Raw genomic sequence first — 20,439 nt, 5'->3', positions numbered from 1 at the left:
CGTAAGTGATGATCCACAGCCCTCATTCGGTGCAAAAATGTATTTAAACGTTTATTTGAAGCTAATATAAAGCTTCAGCTGTTCAAAATGAGTCAAATCAAGTGAACAAGCTCCTGTTTTTTAGTGCTAAATTCCCTCTTTTTGTTACTTACATCATCACTTCTAATGGTCAGTGTGAACAGGAGAAATGATTACAGTAAGCAAAACCTGTTTCAGTGTTCATACGGGCACTCACTGTTGTTTTAAGACAGAAAAATGAAAAATTGTGAACCTATCCTATATCTGGAAGGTCTAACAGTTGGCTGGTCAATTTCCTGACAAAAAACATTTACTGTAGACAAAGATGCAAATAATCTGAGAAAAAGACTGAACGCTGAAGGACATCATCGTACCTTCGCCCACCAGCTGGACAGAACGAAGTAGGTGTTGACGTTCTCCTCTCCGAACTGTTCTGCGACGTAGAGACCCAGCGAGCCGTATTTGTCGTAGATGTTCTTCTTGGTGGCGTCGACCAGGATGGAGTGGGCGTTGTTGATTTCCTTGAACTTTTCAGCTGCGTCTGGGTTGTCCGGGTTCTTATCTGGGTGAAACTTCAATGCCAGTTTCCTGTAATAAAAGACAGCAGGAATGATGAAGGATTCTGACACTGCAGTAAAGTGACACCGTGGAAAGTTTTCTCTGTTCTCTTCTGAAGCTTCCTAAAGGCCTCATGACGAGAGCAAAACCTCAAACAAACAAAAAACTATGATGAGTGGAGTAAGAGTGCTGCTGTACTCCAAAACAGACATGGACTCTGTGTAGGACTGAAACAATTAGCTGATTAATTGATCCGCTGATCAACAGAAGAATAATCGGCAACTAGTTTGGTAACTGATAAATCGTTTTAATCATTTGTCAAGCAAAGATAATGAAAAAATGTCAAATATTCTTCTGTTCCAGCCCCTCAAATGTACAGCTTTGTTGTTTTTCTTGGTCACATTTCACTGTTAACTCAACATTTTTTGGGGTTTTGGACTGTTGGTTGAACAACAAAGACATATGAAGATGTTACTTTGGTTTTAGAGAAGTAGCAACTGGCATCTTCCTGCTATTTTTCAAATTTATTAGACTAACGATTAATTGAAAACACAATCTGCAGATGAATCAATAATGAAAATAATCATTTGCTGGTTTTAGTTGGGTACTGTCTGCACAGACATCTGTAAGGATGCTGGACAGAGTTATGTGATGTCGACCCTTGTGGCTAAATTTGACTTAAAAGCTGTTTTTTTTTTAAAGATTTAGTTTGAAGAAGAAAAGACAAAATGAGAAACAGAATAACACAAAACAGCATCTTGTCTTATCTTGTTTAAAAGCTACAAGTCTGATTGTTACTAAATGTTCACTTTAAGACCAAAATATTAACGTAATTTCTTATAAAATCTCAAAGTCTATAGTCTGATATTATTGATGCACTAACATTAAAGACTGAATTTAAAATGTCGAGTTGTTTTCTTTGCTGTTTGGAACTGAAGAGGAGAAAAAGCTTCAGAGGTTTTTGTAATAAATACTTATAAACATGGAAATATGTGGCAAATGCAATTAAAAACATTAAATTAAAGAAATCAAAATGAAAAACTGGCAACAAACCTCTCATATAATGTAGGAACTGACTTTAAGAACACAGAGGAAATCTTAAAAAACAATTTAAAACTCACCATTTAAATATGGTTTTAAACGCTGAATTCAAGAGATTAACCGATCAATAAGAGAGTGAGGAAAATGTTTGGGCAACCATATTCAAAACTAAACTTCTCTTTTTGATCCAGTCAGAGTTGGTCACAGACGTCTGACTCCCTCTAGTGGTTTAACATAAACCATCAGTATTACAGATGGAGCTCCAGTAAGAATAACAATAAATAATAAGTATATTCTTGTGTGTGTGAACATGTACCTGTAACATTTCTTGATGTCCTCTGTCGTGGCGTTCTTGTCGACTCCCAGCACGGCGTACAGCGATTCTCCTGATGTGGAGAGAGCCCTCTGTCTCTGCTGCTCCATGGCCTCTCGGTCCTTCTCTCACTCGCTCCCTCGCTCACTCAGCCTCTCACCTGTCACAAAGAAAATAACGACAAAGGTCAAAGGTCAAATTAGAAAAAAAAAAGCGATTTGTTGTTTAGTCCAGTTTTTTTTGGGTCTTATTCTCCAGTTCAAGAAGTTCTTTTTACTTTCCTTCCTGCACACATTCAGGAACAGAATGAACTCCTTTGTTCATTAAGCTTCCTGATAAAATAACACTTGGCAGAGTTTTTTTCTGGCTTTTGCAGCAGCTCAGATCGTAACAAAACCAGGTTGGAGAGTTTTTCCACGAGGCACAACAGGAGAAAACAGAAACAGCTTCATTCAAGACAATTTATTGACAGGATTGCAGTTCTTTGCCTTTAATATTAGACGAAATATCATCAGAAAATATTTGGACACATTTGAACTTGAACTTCATTAGAGCTGCAACAATTAGTCAATTAATCAATGGACAGAAAGTTAACTGGCAACTCTTAAAATAATGTGGAAGTAAAAAACATCAAGCTTAACCAAAAGATGAGGGGGAGCCGGGATGTGTATAAATCCAAAGCACAAACAGGGGGTTCACACACCCAAATCAATCAGATATATTATTTTTATTTTATTTAAATTGTCCAAAACAAGCACAGGAGAAAAATAGTTGCAGAACTTAAGATTCATTCATTGTAATCCTGAAGGATATTTGGTTTGCAGGCAGGCATTAACACACAGCTCACAGGAATAAACTGATGATGTAAAAGCAATAAAATATACAGCATATATAATTTTTACAGTGAATGTAAAGCTGTATGTATTTGGCCAGATGATGACACTGATGTGATTCTGCTGACATGGTGTTTTGGGGTTTAAAGTCGTGATGGGAAGAAGAGGAGGTAGAAACGGGTGAGAGGAGGAAGAGAAAGGCAGACAGGAATAAATGAGTTAAATCACTGCAACCTTTCATGTCACACAGTCAGCCAGGCAGGTGTGTGAGGCAGAAGATATTTATGATTTGTATCCAGTAAGTCAGCTGACCAGTGGCTGCAGAAAAGCAAGACGCTAACCAGAACTACAAGAACACAGCTGTGATGGTAACAATACCGCTAACAGTCTCTATCAGCAGTTTGATTTTGATAAACCACAAAAAAACACCTTTTGTCAAACAGAGACGCAGGAGTCTGAGCAGCAGCAGAGAACCAGGCTCCTTGTCTGGTTCGCTCTACATACTGCAGCCATGACTTGCTTTTCTAATATTAGGAGGATTGATTACAGCGAGGAAAATCTCTTTCATTGTTCATATGGACACCTGACTGTTGTTTTTTATTGTGACCCCGTCCTTTAAGCAATTTCCAATAAAGGAAAGTTTTATGATTATTGTGAAAATACCGTCATATTTCAGGGCACAATATTTATAGCATGAAAACATGATACTGGCTCAACTCTAAGCAGGACTAGGTCATGTTCAAGGTATGTTTCTCTGACTGTTATTAGCAGGATGACATGCAGCAGTTGCAGAGTAACGTTGTGGTTCAACTGCCAAGTTGCTTAGTAAACTAAAAATGAATCAGCAAGTTCCTTTAAAAACATTAACACGTGTGTATGAGTCATATAAACATATATTTAGATAGTTTTACCCCTAAATAACCCCAAAAATATAGAAATATTCATCCACATATTTAATTTGGATGAATCATGTAAATGAAATGATGACATGTTCTTTCTTTATCTACAACATTAAATAAGGAAGTGGTGACTATCACCATGGCGATAAAGTATTCAGTCACACTGCAGTTTCTCATGTCCTTTGTCAAATTCTTCATGTACATCACAGTAACTATTATTCCCTGAAACTATTTTTTCAGTCAACAACAAACAAAAGAAGAAGTCAGCAACATTTTCTGAAGAACCAAAGCAGTTTGACTACACTTCTACTCTCATCATTCATTTTGTCAGAGGGAAGTTCAATTTTGCTTCGTCACATCCTCAAACTATTCACAAATGGTACAGCAAATGGTTGCCTTCATGCTACTGGAGTTCAGGGTTGTCTCATTGACAGGTGACGGACCATCGCAAAACTTCACCATGATGCAAGAACTCAGTGCCAAACTTGACATCACAAACATGAGACCTCATTTTCTCCATCCAGACAATCAAACACAAAAGACGCCAGTGCTCTTGGATCCATGTCACATGTTAAAACTCACGAGAAATGCATTCTCTACAGCTGTGTCTGTAGAAACAGCTTCTGTGACTTTCTACAGAAGTGTTGGACACTTAACATGGGAAACAGCTCAGATGGCAGAACATTGAAGAACTCCACAAACTTCAAAGAAAAGGAAGGTCAGCGGCTTGGCACCAAGCTGAGAATGGCAAACATCCAGTGGCGACAACAGAAACTGAAGGTCCACCTTGCAGCCCAGCTGTTAATCAGCTGATGCCTTACAGTACTGTGAGCAAGAACTCAATTATCCGCAGTTCAGAGGATGCACGGCTACAGTTCAGTTCTTGATGCACCTTTTGGCGTCCTCAATAACTGCAATCCATTTGGGAAAGGATTTAAAGCATCAATCAAGCCTTCAACAAAAGTTTGTGCCAGGGCTATTTTAGAACAAGCAGAGTCATGTCTCCGTGGGCTCAAGGTTAAAAACAAGGGCAACAATTCTGTCTACATGCAACTCAGAAGAGGGCTCCTGTCTTGGGCCTCACTGCTTGTGGTAGAAGTGAACTAAACATCTACAAAGATCTTGTGGAGAGGCCAAGTGTACCATGCAGATACCGTCTGACACACAAGCTGAGTCAGGATCACCTGGAGCTGTTCTTGTCTGCAATCAGAGCCCGTGCACTAAACACTAAAGCCAGACACTGCTCAACTTATCTGATGTTCCCACTCAGCTGGTGAATATGTTTATTGAGGACGATCTTCACTGCATACCATTTACTTAGAGCCTGCATACATGGGGCCTACGTACCAGATTATTTACTTATCCCCCGACCAAACAATTCAATATTTCTTGAAGTCAAAGGGGCACAATTTGTAGCATGTGAAAATAACACCACCTCCATATGTCGAAGGTTATTTTACATTGTTCCCAGGTGTTGTTTCATCTTTTTTGTAAATAGACCAAAGAAATTTAAAAAGTAGTAAAGGCACAAAAAGCATCTCCTCTTCTCGCCTCCTCAGCTCGCATCTCATGTGGGAGGGAAGGACGAGACGAGAGGAAATGAAGGTGCTGAATAAGCCAATGGGATGCACCACAATTTACACAAATCATAGACATTAATTCTTGAGTTTGATGTAGAGCTAAAACAAATTCACAGGTTGTAAGACTTATTTACTGCAATGCAGACTGGAAGATTAAACACCTAGAAGATGATCAATGTAGTGACTGACCCTTCAGTTAAATATAAAATTTAAATTGCTGCACAGATAAGCTGGAGATTCTCTCACCTAAATGTGAAGTGACTACAGCCCTTTCCTGAGCTACATGGAAAACCAAAACAGGAAATCTTTTCAATATGTTACTTTGTTGTTGATGCTGTTACACTATATGTGTATATATGTATATGTACAATATGAGGAAGTTCTGTCAGCACAGAAGAATGTTTTAAGATATGTACAATACACAATGTGTAGTAGAGCATTGGTCACGTAGGAGTTTGTTCACTTAATACTAATAAGTCCATACATGATAGTCCTCCACTGAAGCAGACATGCACCTATCCTGACAAGCTGGTCTATAATCCACCATATCTTACCTAAAGTGTTTGTAAAGTGTTTACTGTAATTGAAAAGGTATCCACACTGTGAAAACTGCCAACAGAAGGAAAACCTCATGTACTGGAGCTGCGTATTTGGTGCCATCTGGCTGTGAAGAAGGGAAACTACATGGACAACAATCTTAGTTCTCAAATGGGCTGTGATGAAAACCACTTCCAGTTCAGCTTCCTCTGATGAAAGGACAGACCACGTTTTTACGTGATGGTAGTAACGTTTTTAAAAACAGCATGAGTTAAGTGATGGACCAACTCTTGCACAGTCACCACCTTCACAGACCAAAGTATTTCCCAATTTGACATCAAGAGTTTCTTCAATAGGAAACAGCTGGAACTTGTCGATCAGAAGTGCGCCCAGAAGCTAAATGTGACTCCTGTAATAGATGTTGTTACCACTTTAGCAGTATGTATTAGGCATACAGTCTTTCAAAGCAGTTAAGCTTATAAATTGATATTGAATGTCCTTGTCAAATGTCAGTGTAGTAGAGCTCATGTATGTTAGTTTTATTCGTAACTACAGTTATTGTAATTGAAACTCTTGCCTGGTTTTTCCAAATTTACCATAAGCTTTAGTAATGAATCTAACGGGACACTTTGGTGAATTAGTGTTTTCAGTGTCATTAAAATTGATAAGTAAATACGACAAACAGGAAAGCACAAACTCTAATATCTACCTTTTGATTCTTCATTGTCAATGTTCAAGGATGGCAACATTTGATGTCTATTAATTCATTAATTTATATTATTCATGATGTTGATTTAAGCTAACTTAGAAATACCCTTGTAATTAATTACAAATTTTGGCAAAACCTCCATCAATGTGTTCTTGTATGATTAGAATACTGTATATGTTGCTATTGTTAAAATCATACCAGTTGCACCATAAAAACCATCAACAAACGCAGGGCAAAAACTTCATAAATAGCTTTATTGCACATTAAAAGCACCATTAATTTAAACCTTTTTATTATCCATCAACAACACCTGAAAGATGTATAAAAGAATATAACAAACGATTAATTAAATAATGTAGTGAGCAATTTATAATCAAGTGTAAATACTTGAAAAAATAATTAAAAAATACAGCTGTGGATCAAGGTAAAAGTGAACTTAACTGCCACAAGACAAGTCTGCATGATGAAGAGGTAGCTGACTCTCCAGTGCAACATATTTTTAGTGACAAGTATAAATTACAGTACAAATGGTAGACATGAGAAACCACAATATAAAAATAATACTTATATATAGTTTACAGCGCTTGGTGCAGCAATCTGTACACTGAATGAGTAAAGTCCAAAGCCTGGGTGAAGGAATAAAAGCTGCCTTTACAATTAAAGTGAGCATTGTGCAACAGTCTGTAGGTCAGCTGTAACGTATAGTTGAGAAAGCTGCTCCAGTAGTCCATAAGTAATGGAGGTAAGGTTCAAAAAGTTCAATGAGTCCTCGTGTGTGAGACAGTTTAAATGTAGCAGGCTCACAGTTGGGGGGGAAGAAGCTGTTCTGGAGTCTATTCATGTTAACAGTTTCTTAGTTTACTTACGTCACTATGAAAGGGACAAAAGGGCAACCTGACAGAGTATGTGAATGTAAATTTGACCCAGTAACAACCTCTCTATAAATAAGTGATGCTCTTGGAACAGCACACTGATATTAACTACAATTGAGAACTATGAACTCTAATGTTTTTAATTATTTACAATTTGTTACAGCTCCGTCTGACACAGGGGCAGACCATGTCAAAGACCATGTGGTGGTAAGACTGGGGTGGTAAGGGAATAAGACACTAGGAATAGGAGAGGGTGTAGGGAACAAGGAAGAGCATAGCTGTTACAGCTGAACAGTGTTATGGCCCCAAGTGTTAAAAAAAAGATGTGAGGGATATGTTTGGGGCTAAAAAAAAAAAAGTCGGGCTTTAATGGACTTGGCAAAACTGTTTAAAAAATATAATTTCCCCTCGTGGTGAAATGAACTCCATCGTGAAAAAATAGCCCAGGGGGGTCAAAGCTGCCACTCAAAACATGAACATATGCAGCCATAACACTGTTCACAAACCTGCGAGCCTTGTCAATCTTCCCCAGATTGACACCAGCCCTCCACCTGCATCCCTGGGTGCTGCCAGAGAAGATGATCTTCACCTCTGAATACTGCAGGTGGATGTGGTGCAGATCCTCCTTCATTGCTGTGACGAGGTTGACACTAAAGACATCCCCCAGGTCATTCCCATCATAGTTGATGAGGAGGACGTCCGGTACTTCTCTTCCTCGTAGGGACTGGTCGAAGAAGTGGAGAAGGCTATTCCACCTCAGACCACCCCAGCAGAACCAGTGGGTGAAGATACCATCAACACCAAGGTCGTTCCCCATGGTGTCTGTAGCTCTCTCAGCCCCATTAATAAATAACAGTGTTCTGCCATGTAACGTTAACTTAGGTAAATGAGCTAATTTTCATCTGCTGATCTGCTGGCTCTTGAACAAACAGCATGTTGAGACACCAACAGTTAGCAAAACTGTAATAACCCAGCGGTTACACAGTTTAACGTTAATTTACACTAAAATAACGTTACAAGGTTACTCCTCTTATATGTAATATTTGCCAAATGTGAACATGTATGCAATTAGCTACTTAGATTTACATAGTAACACTCAGCTACAATGTTCACCTCGAATTATGGAAGCTAATTTTGTTAGCAGCATGTTAGCACGGCGTAGCAGACTGTAGCTTGTTGCTGGTATAAGTGGCTGTGCATTGTGTCCTCGGGTTCTCAGTCAGATCCACGTCTGGCTCCAAAAATCCAAGATGGCAACAGTCAAATCCAAGATGGTGAAGGTCAAAATGTCGAACTCAAGGCTTCAAAATGGGACTCCACAAACCAATGGGTGACATCAAGGTGACTGGGTTCCTTTGTTTTTTACAGTCTATGTTTAGGAGTTAAAGTTTATGTTATTTAATATAAGCATTCATGCTAAAATCATCTGGTAAAAGCCTCAGAATGCAAAGGAGTCTAGTAGAAATAGAGAGGGTACTGCATCAGAGATACAATGAAAAACACTAAATCCGCCAGCTGTGGGGCTGCAGGGCTAATGTACAGCAGACATCATGATAAGCTCATTCAGCCAGACCCATAATGCACTAACACACCCATCAACAACAAAAACAACAATCAAATTCAGTCAGGAAGTGAGCAAAATCCACTTCCTGACCTTTGATCACTGAGCAGTAACTGAGCCCTCACCCTGGTCAATGTAACCATGTCAGACAGCAGGTGTATGGGGGTTAGCAGGCTTAGAGACCACAGTAAGCCAATTCAGCTTCACGGCTGAACTGGTCCAGACTGCTGGACTTAAATTAACAGCAAGAAAATAAGCTGCACGCTGTCTTCATACTAGACCTGCACCTTCCTGATGAGGCCTTATCACACAACGATTCAGAGGCTGATTATTCTAATGAGGACATGGTTCCCATCATTAGAGATCAGGTTCAATTACATTTTATTTCATTAAAATTCAGTAACAAATCCCTTTGAATCTCTAATTGAATCTTATTAGGTTTACCTTTCAACATTTGCAAGTAACTAAAGGCTAAAATAACACAACTCAAAGATGTCTAATCACCTTTTGTTGTCTAAGAAGGCAGAAACATGGAAGTTTTTAGTGGCAGCCTAATTCATGTTTCAGTTTAAAGTTGTATATGATACGATATAAACCAACATTTACCTGGGGGATTTGTAAATTGCTGTGAGTTGATCATTTCATCTAGAGATGAGTCTCAACTACAAAAACTGAGTCTGAAACTACAAAAACACACACAGTCCACTGACAGTCATACAGTGGTGTTACAGAGTGATGTGTCTGTTCATTCACAAACAATCTTTGGCTGAAAACGAAGACACCCGCTGCAGAGACTCTTTATTTACACCCAAGTTTTACCCAATTGCCCAAATTTAGATATTCTGACTCCAGTTGAGTGGAAGGCAATACATCCAAATTCTTGGTCCCTTAAGAAATGTTTAGGTGACATCACAAATTGGAGCCTGAAAAATAAAGGAATTTAGAGGATGATAGTGATAGTTTTAGAGACTAAAAAATCTGACATGAAAGATCCCTTAAATCTAGTCGATTTGTGGCCAAGATATGTGCCGAGCAGACCATTTTACTCTAAAAAATATACTTGTCAGTTCTCTCTAGTCTAGTGAACAAATGCAATTCTGGATCAATTGTTTTCTTGATTATTCAATTCATCATTTGGTCTGTAAATCATAAGGAAATAGTGACAAAACCCATCACAATTTCCAAGGTGACTGAAGATATTTAATTTGCTTTAGTTTTTGCCTGATTAACAGTCCGACAGCCTCGCAATTTAAAGCTGAAACTAGGGCTGCTTTACTTTACTATGAAAAGCAAGTTCTCACATTTAAGACGTCAAATGATTCCTCTGTAATTAAAATAGCTGCTGATTAATTTTCAGTTGATGGGCTATTCCATTAATCATTTCATCTCTACCTGAAAATTCAATTAATTGATCAATAGACAAAAGTCTATAAGTGAATACACGTTTGATTTACTTTTCAAGCGGAAATGTCAATAATTTGCTGGTTCCAGCTCCTTAAATATGAGGATTTGCTGTTTTTCTCTGTTTTATATCGTTGTAAACTGAATATCTTTGGATTTTGGACTTCTGGTTGGACAAAACAAGACATTTGAAGACCTCACCTTGAGCTCTGGGAACTGGAGATAGACATTTTTCACAAATAGTTGCTTAATCGAGAAAATAATGGCCAGATTAATTAATAATGAAAATAATCTTTAGTTGCGGCCCTCGTTTCAGCTCTAAATTGCAAGGCTGTTGTGTATTTCTGTACAGCAATTTCTTGGCACACATTGCCTGACATATCTAGCTAAAAAACAGCCAATAATATCAGCCATATAGATGTATTGGTCATATCATTCACCTACATCATTCACTTACAAAGACGTTTTTCTAAATCTGTCTGTATCGAGGCAGTCAGTGGGAGGAGATTGTCACTGGCCTGTAACCTGTACATACAGAGATAATCTTAAATACACATTGGATGGGAAAAAGGGACAATGTGCAGTGAGCATAAAGAGATACACGCCAAAACAAACACCATACATGGAAAACTGCACGTAAACGTGTCCTATTGTTTGTAAAGATGACAAAAAAATGACTTTGATATAAAATAAGACAAAAAACATCTGAATCATTTGTGTGTCAGCCATTAGTCTCTCTAAAATCTCTATATGGCACCAGATGGCCGCTATTGCCATGGCAACCCTACAACACCTCGACACGCCTGACAACACATCGATTTAACGCCTCCCTAAACCCCGCCCACTACTGTTCCTCGGATTAACCAGTCACAACACAGACGCACCTCCCACTTGGCTGGGATTAACCAATAAGCACGATTCATCCGTACTCCAGGGATTATCAACACACTGGGAAAATATTCCTCTGTGTGTGTGTGTGTGTGTGTGTGTAATAGTCATGTCCAGCCACCACAGTGAGCCTAAACCAATCACTCTGCCTACCTGATCCGAGCAACCAATGAGATTTTGTCTTGTTGAATGAGCTTAAGGTCAAATTGGCCATTCACAGGAAGAAACAGACTGGAAAGAATTAACACAAGGTGACAGCATATGGTCTGTTTCTTTGAGTGTGAGTGAGTAAATGTGTGTAGAGTACATGCTTCCACACCTGAGTCTCACATTTATTTTTTATTATTTCACACAGTTTTATCCATTCAGGCATTTTCACTGTGTTCATATTCATTTTACAGCCACAGTTACCTTTCTATGATCTGAACTGGATAAATTCTGTATTTTATTCCATGTAGGTTCATACTGTGTACACACTGAGTGATGCATACAAATAAACCCTCTACTACAATAGATGTTATTTTATATTGAGGTACAAGCTGCAGCAATTAGTCAATAGACAGAAAACAAATGGGCGACTATTTTGATAACTGATGAATCGTTTTAGTCATTTTTAAAGCAGAAATGCCAAATGTGTTGGTTTCAGTTTCTCAAATGTGGTTGGGTTTTGGACTGTTGGTAAATTGGGAATTGAAAATAATCGTCAGTTGCAGCCCTAAACTTTATTATCAACCTGGAGGATATCTGGTTTGCTACCAGGCATTAACGCGCAGGTCAAAGGAACACACTGATGACAATGAACAGCAACAACAATCAATATTCAAGAACATAAAAGGAATAAAATATACAGCACATATAAAAATCGCAGCCGTAAAAGTGATATCACTATGTGTAACAAGAGATAGAATAACCAGATGTGAATATCAGCAAATTAAATATCTGACAAATCAATGTTCAACACACTCAATCATCACTATTTCTGAACAGTCTTTCTTTTTGACTTGTAACCTTTACAGACAATGAACTAAAACAACCAGATATCTTAAAGTCGACCTACACTCAACGAAATGTTTTGCTTCACTTGGATGTTTGAGCTTCACTGTGCAGAGTTCGACACTAGAAGCTGTTTTCACATTCACGAGGAGCTGTGCTCCGTCAAGATGTTAACATCGTCTCCATAACGAGCAAAACATAATCAAACAACATGAGTGAAAATCTGAACGGCTGCCAAACACGATGCCGTCTCTATACTCGCTGTGACTCGACGCCTGCTTGATTAATAACCCTAAACGCAGTGAAATATAAGGAGCGTGTGTGTTTATAATTCCTGCCTTAGCAGCCATACATGTACATAAATCACAAATAGTGAACATAGCTGAAGATATTCAGAGGCTCAGCCAATGAGCCGGAACGCACTGCAACAACAGAGGCTGGAGCCAAACATCCTTTTAGAAATGCACTGTTTTAATATGGTTATGATTAAAATGTTTAATCTGTGTTGTTCTTACATGGGAAACAACATGAGCATATTCACAAGTCAACTGTTCAAAGTTCTCTGTTGGAGATTTTAAGATAACACAATATATTTTTTTTTAACCACAGGAAGTGACTGAGCAAAACTTTAAAGACATGAAATGCAAACAAACAAACATGTCCTACACATGCTTAATGTGAACCAACAGCATAAACAACAATTTAACATCCACAACTGGAAGTTCCCCAGAGGGAGTTGGGAGTTTTTGGCCTTGCTTAAGACATGAAAAGTAAGATGGGTGTGTGACTGGTTTACTTCCCTTTATTGGGATTCAAATCAGCAGTTCTCCTGTCATAAGTCCATTTCTGCTGCCGCACAGTGTTGCCAACTTTGTCACTAGATTTAGCAACTTTTCAGATGGATTTTCTTTAAATTCATGACGTCACATACGCAAATTAGCACGTGACATCATCTAGCGACTTTTCCTGCAGGCTTCAGCTACTTCCCAGTAGAAATAGTTGGCAACACTGCTGCCACACGGCTGGAGAAACTAAAGGTTATTTTCTGCTGATGTTTATGTGCCTTTGTGTGCTTCCTAACTGTGAAGCTAAGTAGCTATTCATGCATTTGATGTGTGTGCTCACTTGTGTTGTGTCTCTATGTGTTTGGAAGAGAAACTGAGAAAAATAGGCCGCGGTTCCTGTTGTCAGTTTGCATTAGAAGAAGCTTTCACTCCACACACATACACATCAACAACTAAAGGACTGTAGACTGCAACCTATGCTTTACACAAATAGGAACAGAAGAATCATAACTACAGTTATTAAAAACCTGCTAGGCTGTGTTATGATTGACCTAAACAAATACTGTATCAACATGATCTCAATGAGACTTTTTACTTGATTAAAAAAGGATAAGATGAACATAATGATCACTCATACTACAGTATAGTCTTATAGTATGTGCAGTATAAACTCAGGTAAACAAGCCAAATCCCATTCCTGATGGGATAAGTGTGTGTGTCTGGTATTAAACCTGTTTATTCAGGGAAGGTTCACTGAACACCAGAGCTCTTTCCCAGCAGCTTCCAGTTCCACTCAGTGACACTGCTCAATATAACCTGTCTTCAACTTAGTCAGAATATATGTGTAGTTGTTTTAAGGGACTGCTACATAACTCCATTGCTGTTTGAAACTGTGGTGAGTGTTTTCGGAATCTAACAGCTGAATCGGATTAAATTTACATTTTAAACATTGTGGTTTGTGGCTGCTGACTGTGTGAGGCTTCCTGTTGAGGATTGGCTTGTTGGTCTGTGGTACCCTGGAGCCTCGTTCAAAACACCCACCAGGCAACCAAATACTCGACCATTGACAAGGAAGCGAGAGGAATAAAACAGCAACAGATGCTATACAGTGGTGACATGCGGCCGTTATGAAAGTTTTAACAAAGAGATGACACATGGAGCTTTTCCTGCTTTTGTCCACTATAAGAGCGGCTTTCCTGTATGCTGGTTGTCCATTTGTCTTGTCTAATCAACACTCCAAAAGATACCAAACCCAACCCTTTGTCACTGTGGACAAAGTAGACGGCTCCACCCCATGCAGAGCTCATTATGAACAGGAAGAATTAAATCCTAAAAAAACAAAACCAGGAGCTTAAGGTGTATCACCAATAGTTCTTTTAAACACTGTACTCAGATATCATCCAGCAGTAGCAGGGGAGGTGATACAGTTTGTTGGTGGTATCGAACCGAAGATGGTTGGAGTTTTTACTCGACCACAGATACAGAAACATCAAAGATCCCTGATCAAATCTCAGAGCATTTTAATAAACCAAACCTTGCACTGCTGAATAATCAGTTTTTTCCTCTTAACTTTATAAATTACTCTTATCTTATCATAAGATTTTAGCCTAATATTTGCTGCTCAGTCACTTTAATGAAAATGATGCATTGTTTTTGCAGCTGTATCAATGCTTTTAACCAGACTGTGAACATTAATTGTATTTCTTTAAGCTTACAAGCCTGTATACAGTGAGTTTTGTGACATAATGACACAGCAGCCTCTTTAAAAAAACAAGAGTCTGCTCTCATTTATTCTAAACTGTTCTCTTTCCTCCACTGCTGCCCAGTGGGGAAGACACGATTCATTAGCCAGAATTATTGATTACACCAGCTACCAGCTGCTACACACACACACACACACACACACACCTGAGCCAAAATGAAATACAGAAAGTGTAAATGGAATGTAAATTATGCAGGGAGCATATTATACTTCTCAAACTCTTCTGCTGACGCCTGCACACACAAACATTTCAATACTTTCTAATTTACATATATAACATTAGTACTGGGTGACACAAGCTTTAGCCTGAACCGCTGCACGTCACAGTACGCAATCACAACTAGACGCAGTACTTCTGTGCTAGAAGTACTTCTTCTGCCTTTTTGTTGGATCTTGGATCGTTATCTGCAGACCCTCATCATTACTTAGACTGTCAAACATAAACACAAGCAGTCTGCTTTCATATCTGAGCTGTGGAGAAAACATGTACGCACATGCCCTGCTCAGCTGTGTCCTGCTTTTAATGTAATGAACATCTGTCTGCAGCACAAAACACAACACAGCTCCCCAAACACTGCAGGCACACACACACACACACTCCTTCAGTTTGTCATCAGTAGATGTGTTTCCATCCACCTGTTTTAAGGCGCATTTTCAATTTGTGCTTAAAAAAAACTTGAGTGGAAACGCTGAAAATCTGGAAAAAATCTCGAGATACTGCAAAAAAGTTTTACGCTTTGGGGAAATGGAAACAGATTCAGCGAATAAATGATGATATACAGAAATCACATGACTTAAATGTCACTCAATCTTCCTCCAGGTTTTTTTTATGCTCTGCAAATTGAAAATGCGCTTTAAAACAGGTGGATGGAAACACATTTACTGATGACAAATTAAAGGAGTGTGTGTGCCAAAAGTGTCTGGTGAGACACAAAATGGCGGCAGACGAAAACATCAGGCATGTGCAGTGTTCCTTTAATTAATATAAGAAACAAACATAAACACCATATTAGATGGGAAACAGCGACACGTTTTCCTTTGTTTAAGGTTTGACTGGAGTGCTTTTAATTATGTCATCTTCTTCTGTAGTGGTATAATGGCACCTGACTGGAGAATTGGAGCCACTCACTGCTTATCCTAACAATCGCATTACAGTAGTGGATGGAAACGCGCATCATCATCAGCCACATGTTAGGACGTTCAAGCTGTGACTGTTTCGTCTAGCAGCCCTACTTTGGCAGGTGACCAATCGGCTCTTTTATTCTAGAAATGTGTCTTATTAAAGAAAAGACACTGACAGTAAAGTCAAGGCTCTTTAGGCTGATGGCAAACTACCAGCAGCAGGTTGATGCAGCTTAGAAGTGGACAGATATTCAATAATCATCATCTACGGGTCACCGTTCACTCTGCATCTTAACTTGGTTTGAGTACAAAAGTGGCTGATAAATTCATGATGTGAGGCCACTGGACAAAAAATATCTGTTGAGCTTTGACTTTCTTTTTATTCTTCTCTCTGTTTCCGTCCTTTCTACCGCCGTCATCATTTGTTGTTCTTTAAATTTGTTAAAATGAGGATATAATCAAGTTTCACAAATGGACAAATCAGTTTTTCCACAGTAACTTGTAGGTAGAGTTTAGTTTTATGGCTTAACAGGAGAATTAACAAAATAAAAGAGTTCCTGCACACTGCTAAAGTGTTCCCAAATCATCTTTAATTAGCTATAGATGTGACAGCAGGATTAACAATATGAAGCAAACTCGAGGTGAAATGATAAATCAATGAGTTAATCCACAGAAAAATTAATCTGATCTAGTTTTTTAGGGATGCCTTTCTTTGTCATTTATGACTGAATGGGATGTGTGAAATTATAATGTGCATTTTTCACTATTTTTCCTCATTTTTTAGACAAAACGATTGACCAATTTAACAAGAAAACATCACCAGATCAATAAAAAATGAAAAGAATTGTTAACTGTAGCCTTATTCACATCCTCTGTGTTTAAATGAGTGTGAGGATGTACCAGATTTCATAATTTATATTAAAAAAAAGGAGAATTAAATGACACAATAAGGAAATCATGTGACAAATAACAGCAGCAGGATTCTGACTAAGAAATGGAATTAACACAACAAAGTAAACACAAGGTCAGATGCTTCCTGACATGCTGGGAATGAAAGCTTATCAGACGCAGACGCAGTCAGACGCAGTTCGACTTCCTCATATCATGGCATCCAATGATGTGATGTCACAATTTTGGTATGTTTATCGCCATTTTGCTTCTCCAGCTGATGGACAAGAACTTAATTCACATGAAATCTTACATGACATCCTCCATCATTCTTTCGCTCCACACATTTCTCCCACTGTGCCACTCCTTCTCCTCCTCCCCCCCCCCCCCCCTCTCCTCTACATCAACTCACATCAATATTACACACTCTTGCCTTCATCACACTTTTCTCTCCTCAACACCTTTGTCATCAGTTTGTCATTAGCGTCTCACACCATCTCCTCTCTCATCCTGCTCTCTACATTTATACTCCTCCATGTTGCTTTCAAATCCCCTTGTTTTTTTCTCTCAACACCGTTCTTTCTGAGTGTTGCTTTTGCTTCCTTTTCCTCCCGATGTCCTCCTCTCTGAAGCCCCACATTAGTGACATTAGTATTACATGGGAGTCTGTTAATTATTGAATTACTGCATTACATGAACCTTTTTACAATTTAGTGCACTCATTTCATTAAAAAATGCATTATAAACATTCATCTTAAAGCCCATAAGGCCCTCAGTAAATGGAAAATAGACATGCTGTGTGTGGTATGTCACACTGGAGGTAACACACACACACACACACTCCTCAGCGCCTCTCTCACAGCTCAGATATTAATCTTTAAGTGGTCTTCCAGGAATGTGACTACAACTCGTGTCGGCTCTTATCGATATGATTCTCATAAGGGAGTAAAAATGTTTTGAGGAACGCCGGGTCAAGCGGTTTATGTACTCACAGGCCTTGTGTCAGCTGCTTAATAATCACTTTTATGATATTTAGACAGCCGGGAGACGGAAAGAAAAAGACAGAGAGCGCAGATGTGCATGTGAGGAAGTAATGAGTGAATTAAGAGAAAATAATTAGTGATGATTGAATGTGATGATTAACTGAAACATTTGCTTTGTTTCAGCCTCTAAAATGTGATGTTTTACTTGCTTTTATTGTTTCAAATCACTGTACATTCAAGTAGATTCTATAGCAATTATACTGTGCAATCAACATTTACTTCATGATAAGTTAAAGCAAAAACTTCACTTTTAAGATTTTGTGGCTGTTGGCCAGACATATTGGGTGTGCATCTGTCATTATTTTTGCTTTTTTTTAAGTCTGAACAATTTCCTGATATAAAAAGAAGAAAAAAACAAACAATACTCAAAGTAAAAACAGGCATGAGAGAAGAAAAAACTGGTCCTGTTAGCTGTGAGATGTTTATAGAAATAATAAAAACTGCCAAAATTCATGAGAGCTGAAACAGTGGAAACACAGCACATCAAAAGCGCAACTATTTTGATAATCTGTTAATCATTTAAAATGTTTTTTTCTAGGCGATTGCAAATCATTCTCTGGTGTCAGTGTCAGATTGTTAACTGAGTATCTTTGGAGTTTGGACTGTTGGTTGGACAAAAAAAAAAAAAAAAAAAAAAGACATTTGACGCCTTCATCTTGGACTACAGTTACATTATTTTCTGACATTTTATAGACCAACCGATTAATTGATTCGAGACAATAATATGCTGATTAATTGAGAATGAAAATGCATTTAAGTGAGATATTAAAATCTGCCCAAATCAATACTTTCAACACTATAAGAGACAAACAGATAGATACAAGCGCAAAAGTCAGTCTATGATTCTTGATTATGAGAGAGTGCTGTTCCCCAGTCATTGAGATCAGCTTACTTACACACACACACACACACACACACACACACACACACACACACACACACACACACACACACTCACACACACACACACACAACATTAATCATTCTGCCCTGACAATCAATAGATGGTAATGTGACCTCATTGGCACAGTAAACACAGCTGTCACACACATGCATGCGGGGCAGGAAACTATGCACTGGAGCGTTTTTAGTATTCGTTCACTGGTGACTTCTAGACTCTAGCATCATGTCCTTCTGTTTGCCTGTTTACAGACCAAACAATTACCAGAAAGAAACAATACCAACTGAGCACATAAAAAAAGAAGCTGACAGAGAAACAGTTAACTCTCCACAGCCTGCTTTCCCTTCAGTCTTTACATCTTGGCACATTGAGGATGCTCCAATGCAAAAAAAAAGGCCAATCCAATTCATTAGCTAATGTCCAATCAGCTGCCTGTCAGCATTCTTGCATCAGCTCTTCTCAATGGACACACACACACACATGCTAGCAGTGCAGGAGGAAACATTACAGTAATGACTTTAAGGTACAGTGAGCAAACTGTGTGTGGACGTACTGTACAGAGTCACTACAGCTGACTGTAAAACTCAATTTGTGAATCAGCAGATGTTCATTAAATGATAAAAAGGAAACACATCTGTCACCTGACGGATTGATCAGTAATTCATTTGAGCAGTACTGTACAGGTCCATCGACGTCAACGTTAATCATTTAGTCAATAAAATGTCAGGAAATAGTGAACATCACAATTGTTTTGTACGACTACCAGTCCAAACCCCAAAGAGGTTCAGTTTACTGTTACATAAGACAAAGAAAAAGCAGCAAATTCACACAGTTCAGCAGCTGGAGCAAAGGGAATGTTTAGCGTTTTTGCTTGAAAAATATCTTTCCACAATTAATCGATGACAAAAATAGTTGCCCGATTACTTTTCTGTCTATCAACAAATCAAATAATTGACTGTTTTAGCTATAGTTCAAATTACATTTACACTACTACAATAAAGAAAACAATCAAGCTGCATATTGTTTGAAATTTGTGGCCATTTCAATAAAGTTAGAAAAAGGTAGAGTTTTTTTAATTATTGACTGACAAACATTCATTAATTACTGTCACTTTCTTTGGATATATATTGTTGTGACTGTTATTTGTGACTCTCTTCAGGCATTGATAATGAGCTGATCTTGATCAAGTGTCGATTGTTGCCAGAAATTGTGTTTGTGATGATGTTGGCGTGATCTTGGTGTTGCTATTTATCATGTTGGCCTGATGAAGATATGGTAGAGTTGAAATATTTCCTTTTTTAGTCAATAATAAAAATACTAATTTCATTTATTGTCCTGGACCTAACTTAAACATAGTATGGGATGTACACACACATGTTCAACAGGGTTCCCATCTCTCCATAGCAACAGCTGAGGTGCTGTTGGGCAAGGCATTACATGACCTGCTGCTTGGTAGATCTTGCTGGTGCTCAACAACAGAAATCTGTGGTTGTATCAGGCAGTTCAAGCTTAACTGTGAAAACAGCGCGACTAAAAGAAAATGTGTTTTGTAACTTAATCTTGATAAAACAGGCTCCCTAGACAAACTGTGGCTAAACATAATGAACAAGTTGGCTGCGGATCTCTCACATCAAAGCTTCTCTCGTCACACCATTCATTACCGACTAAATTCACTTGGGAACTTTTGGACGTCATAAAAAAAAACCCATCTATGATTAACCAGAATAGGGTGAAT

The 20,439-nt window shown here is 38.4% G+C and overlaps 1 protein-coding gene across 1 annotated transcript in view; it reads right to left on the bottom strand.

The window, feature by feature from the left end:
- The window catches only part of dnajc5ab (DnaJ (Hsp40) homolog, subfamily C, member 5ab), a 30,668-nt gene that overhangs the window by 5,608 nt on the left and 4,621 nt on the right, over positions 1-20,439 (bottom strand). The window contains exons 2-3 of the mRNA XM_042409253.1: positions 1,934-2,090; positions 393-606 (exon numbers count right to left, since the gene is read on the bottom strand). Of these exons, the coding sequence (XP_042265187.1) occupies positions 393-606; positions 1,934-2,040 (321 nt within the window). The 5' untranslated portion in view covers positions 2,041-2,090. The remainder of the gene's footprint in view (positions 1-392; positions 607-1,933; positions 2,091-20,439) is intronic.

The sequence above is a fragment of the Thunnus maccoyii genome, chromosome 4 (assembly GCF_910596095.1).
Source record: "Thunnus maccoyii chromosome 4, fThuMac1.1, whole genome shotgun sequence".
NCBI lineage: Eukaryota > Metazoa > Chordata > Actinopteri > Scombriformes > Scombridae > Thunnus > Thunnus maccoyii.
This window is presented reverse-complemented; position numbering and strand designations above follow the sequence as displayed.